Genomic DNA, 2,819 nt, shown 5'->3' with positions numbered 1-2,819 from the left:
AAAATAATAATGAGATTTCCCATTGTAGGAATCATCTGATTATAAATTGGAGCACTGTCAATGTCTTAAAATTCTCTTGAAGAATTTTGTGGAATTTCCGTGTAGATCACAAACAATTTAGTGTTGAACATGATCGTTTCAGATTGCATTATTGCTTTCAGACTACTCAGGTCCATGACGATGTGTCTTTGATTGTCCTTAGGACACAGCTAATCCTTGAGGAGTTGATAGCAGCGTTTCATGAAATCTCGAAAGGCCTCTATAAATTTATCATTCCGGAGGGTGAAGATGAATGGGTTCAGAAAAGGGGTCACCACTAAAACCATCAGTGATGCTACCCTGTTGTACTCAGCTGCCTGTGTTTGCTTGGGTTTCACATACAGGAACAAGCAGGTGCCATAGCCAATCACAACAAAGGTGAAGTGGGATGCACAGGTAGAGAAGGCTTTCCTCTGACCAGAGGCTGAGGGGATCTTGAGGATGGTGGAGACGATGTAGGTGTAGGAGATGATTGTAGGGATCAAAGAACCAACAATAATGAATACAGCCATTAAAAAAAGAATAAACTCTGTGAAAAGGCTGTCATCACAGGATAATTTGAGCAGTTGCCCTCGGTCACATAAAAAATGATCTACCACATTTGATTTGCAGAAGGTAAGCTGAAATGTGGCGTAGACGGGCCAGATTTGAAATAGGAACCCAAACACCCATGACACAATGACCACCCAGATGCAGGTGTGGCTGTTCATAATGATGTTGTACCTCAGGGGGTTACAGATAGCCACATAACGGTCCACAGCCATCGCTCCCATTAATACCAACTCTGACGTACCCAAAGAAAGGTACAAATATAATTGTGCACTACATGCTGTCAAAGATATTGCCTGCATCCCAGGAAGCAGTAACCCCCAGAGCATCAAGGGGACAGCAACTGATGTGATCAGGATCTCTAGAACAGAGAGGTGGCCAAGGAAGAAATACATGGGGGACTGCAGGCGTTTATCAACACAGACAATCACAATGATAAGTATGTTCCCCATGACTGTCACTGAGTAGAGAAGGAAGAATGTGGCAAAAAGAATATTGTGTAGCTCTTTGGAGCCACGAAAGCCAAGTAGATAAAATTCAATGGCACTAGAATAATTCTTCAACATTTAGTCCTGTGTCTTGCCCTTTATGAAATCTAGAGAACAAAGGCGAGCTTACATGCTTCTGATTTCAAAGGACTGAAGCTATTCCCAAGTCGAGGAAGTATTATCTCTGCTCTTGGGCTCCACATCATGACAATGGGATCATCTTCTCCTATTCTCTGTACAAGATTGATGTGAAATGTTTTATGAATAAAATACATATTATAATAAATATACATATGCAAGAAGGTGAGTATTAGTCACCAACAACCCCCCCCCCATATGCACCCTCATCTTTCAACCCACTGGTCCTTCTGCCTCTAACTCTGCTCTGAGCTGCCACCCTGTCCACTTCCCTAACTGCAATGAGCTCATTCATAACACCAATGCTTCCCTCCTGAATGCCCTAAACCATATTCTCTGCCCCTTATGTCCATGTCCTACAGACTCCTGCCAATCCCACCCAGATATGGTAACTTCTTCCCTCCATCTCCACTGAATGTGAGCTCTATTTGCCTTAGGTTCCCTTGAAGTTCTCACTTCAGTTATCTTAGTCATTACTTCAGTCTGTTGTTAGAGCCAGCTGGCAGAGAGGTAGGGTCTACCTGGGAAACTATCATAAGATAAGAGCTATATTGAGACAAACTATTGAGTCTTTCCCTGTATTCTGGGGAGCTGGCTCCATGGAATAGAGTATTCTACTTTGTTTCTCCTTATTCTTATCACGAAAGACATCTCTATCTCTCATTTCAATGACTGTGCCTCCTCCTCGTAGGAAGAACCTCATTCGTTTCCAGTTGGTAACCCTTAGTTCTGAAATCATTCCTTTTGTCACCAGATGACAGCAGGGAGGAGAGGTCCAGAGCAGTGAAAAGAGGCTGGAACTTTCATCCCCATCTCCCACCTGTCCTATACAATCTCCACCCTGGCACCAGGAGACAAGAAACCAGGAAACATTCTCTGCCATCCTCATGTCTCAAATCTCTAGTCTCAGTGAAGAAATAAGATCTCCAAATGGGCAGCCTGTCGCTATTTCCAACCAGCTATGGTCTGCATCCCATTGAGAAGCTTGGAAAAGTCCCCAGGTATCTGCTATGTCCTTCCATTTTCTCCAGAGTTCTGACAAAAAGGAAAAGTGTCAAAGACACCAAAATGAATCACACTGATTCACTTAGTATACCTGGGCTCCTTCCCTCACCACATGTAGGTCTTTGCTCAGAAGTCTCCAACCATGGGTCTTATAGTCACCCTCTCTAAAATAGTACAAGTATGTCTTCACATTCTATCCTCTTAGAGGCAGCATTTTCTTCTTATTGGTTCTCATCAATAGCTGAAATTGAAGTACCATGGTCTGTCTTATTTACTGTCACATCTCCAGTGCCTAGAACAGAGTCTGACACAGAATAAGCACATATGTACTCTTTCAGTATTTATTCAATGCATTTCTCCAAACAAGTCAGTGAATGAGTAAAGAGTATCCATCCTGACCTGCTTTTCCTCCTATTACAAAATAGAACCTTCTCTTCACTGTTCACTAAGGCATTGTCTGGTCAATCTGTGGGCTCTCCTCCTGGAGATCCCCTACAAAATGGCAAGCTTACATAAACAAGGAATAAGGGCAAATGAGAGAGCAGAGTCTTAGGTCATGGCAGAGAGCTATGTCTACCACCAGCACTGAGAAGAGCTAAA

General features: G+C 42.9%; 1 protein-coding gene across 1 annotated transcript; it reads right to left on the bottom strand.

Annotated features, from left to right (window-relative positions):
- Positions 1-209: 209 nt before the first annotated feature.
- LOC101691266 (putative olfactory receptor 9A1) lies at positions 210-1,154 on the bottom strand. Its single transcript, XM_004741608.1, has one exon. It carries the CDS (start codon positions 1,152-1,154, stop codon positions 210-212), a length of 945 nt encoding a protein of 314 aa, XP_004741665.1.
- Positions 1,155-2,819: the final 1,665 nt, after the last annotated feature.

This window comes from Mustela putorius, unplaced genomic scaffold (assembly GCF_011764305.1).
Source record: "Mustela putorius furo isolate JIRA1106 unplaced genomic scaffold, ASM1176430v1.1 tig00003845_pilon_pilon_pilon, whole genome shotgun sequence".
Lineage (NCBI taxonomy): Eukaryota > Metazoa > Chordata > Mammalia > Carnivora > Mustelidae > Mustela > Mustela putorius.
Note: the sequence above shows the minus strand (reverse complement) of the source record. Positions and strands in the feature narration are given on the sequence as shown.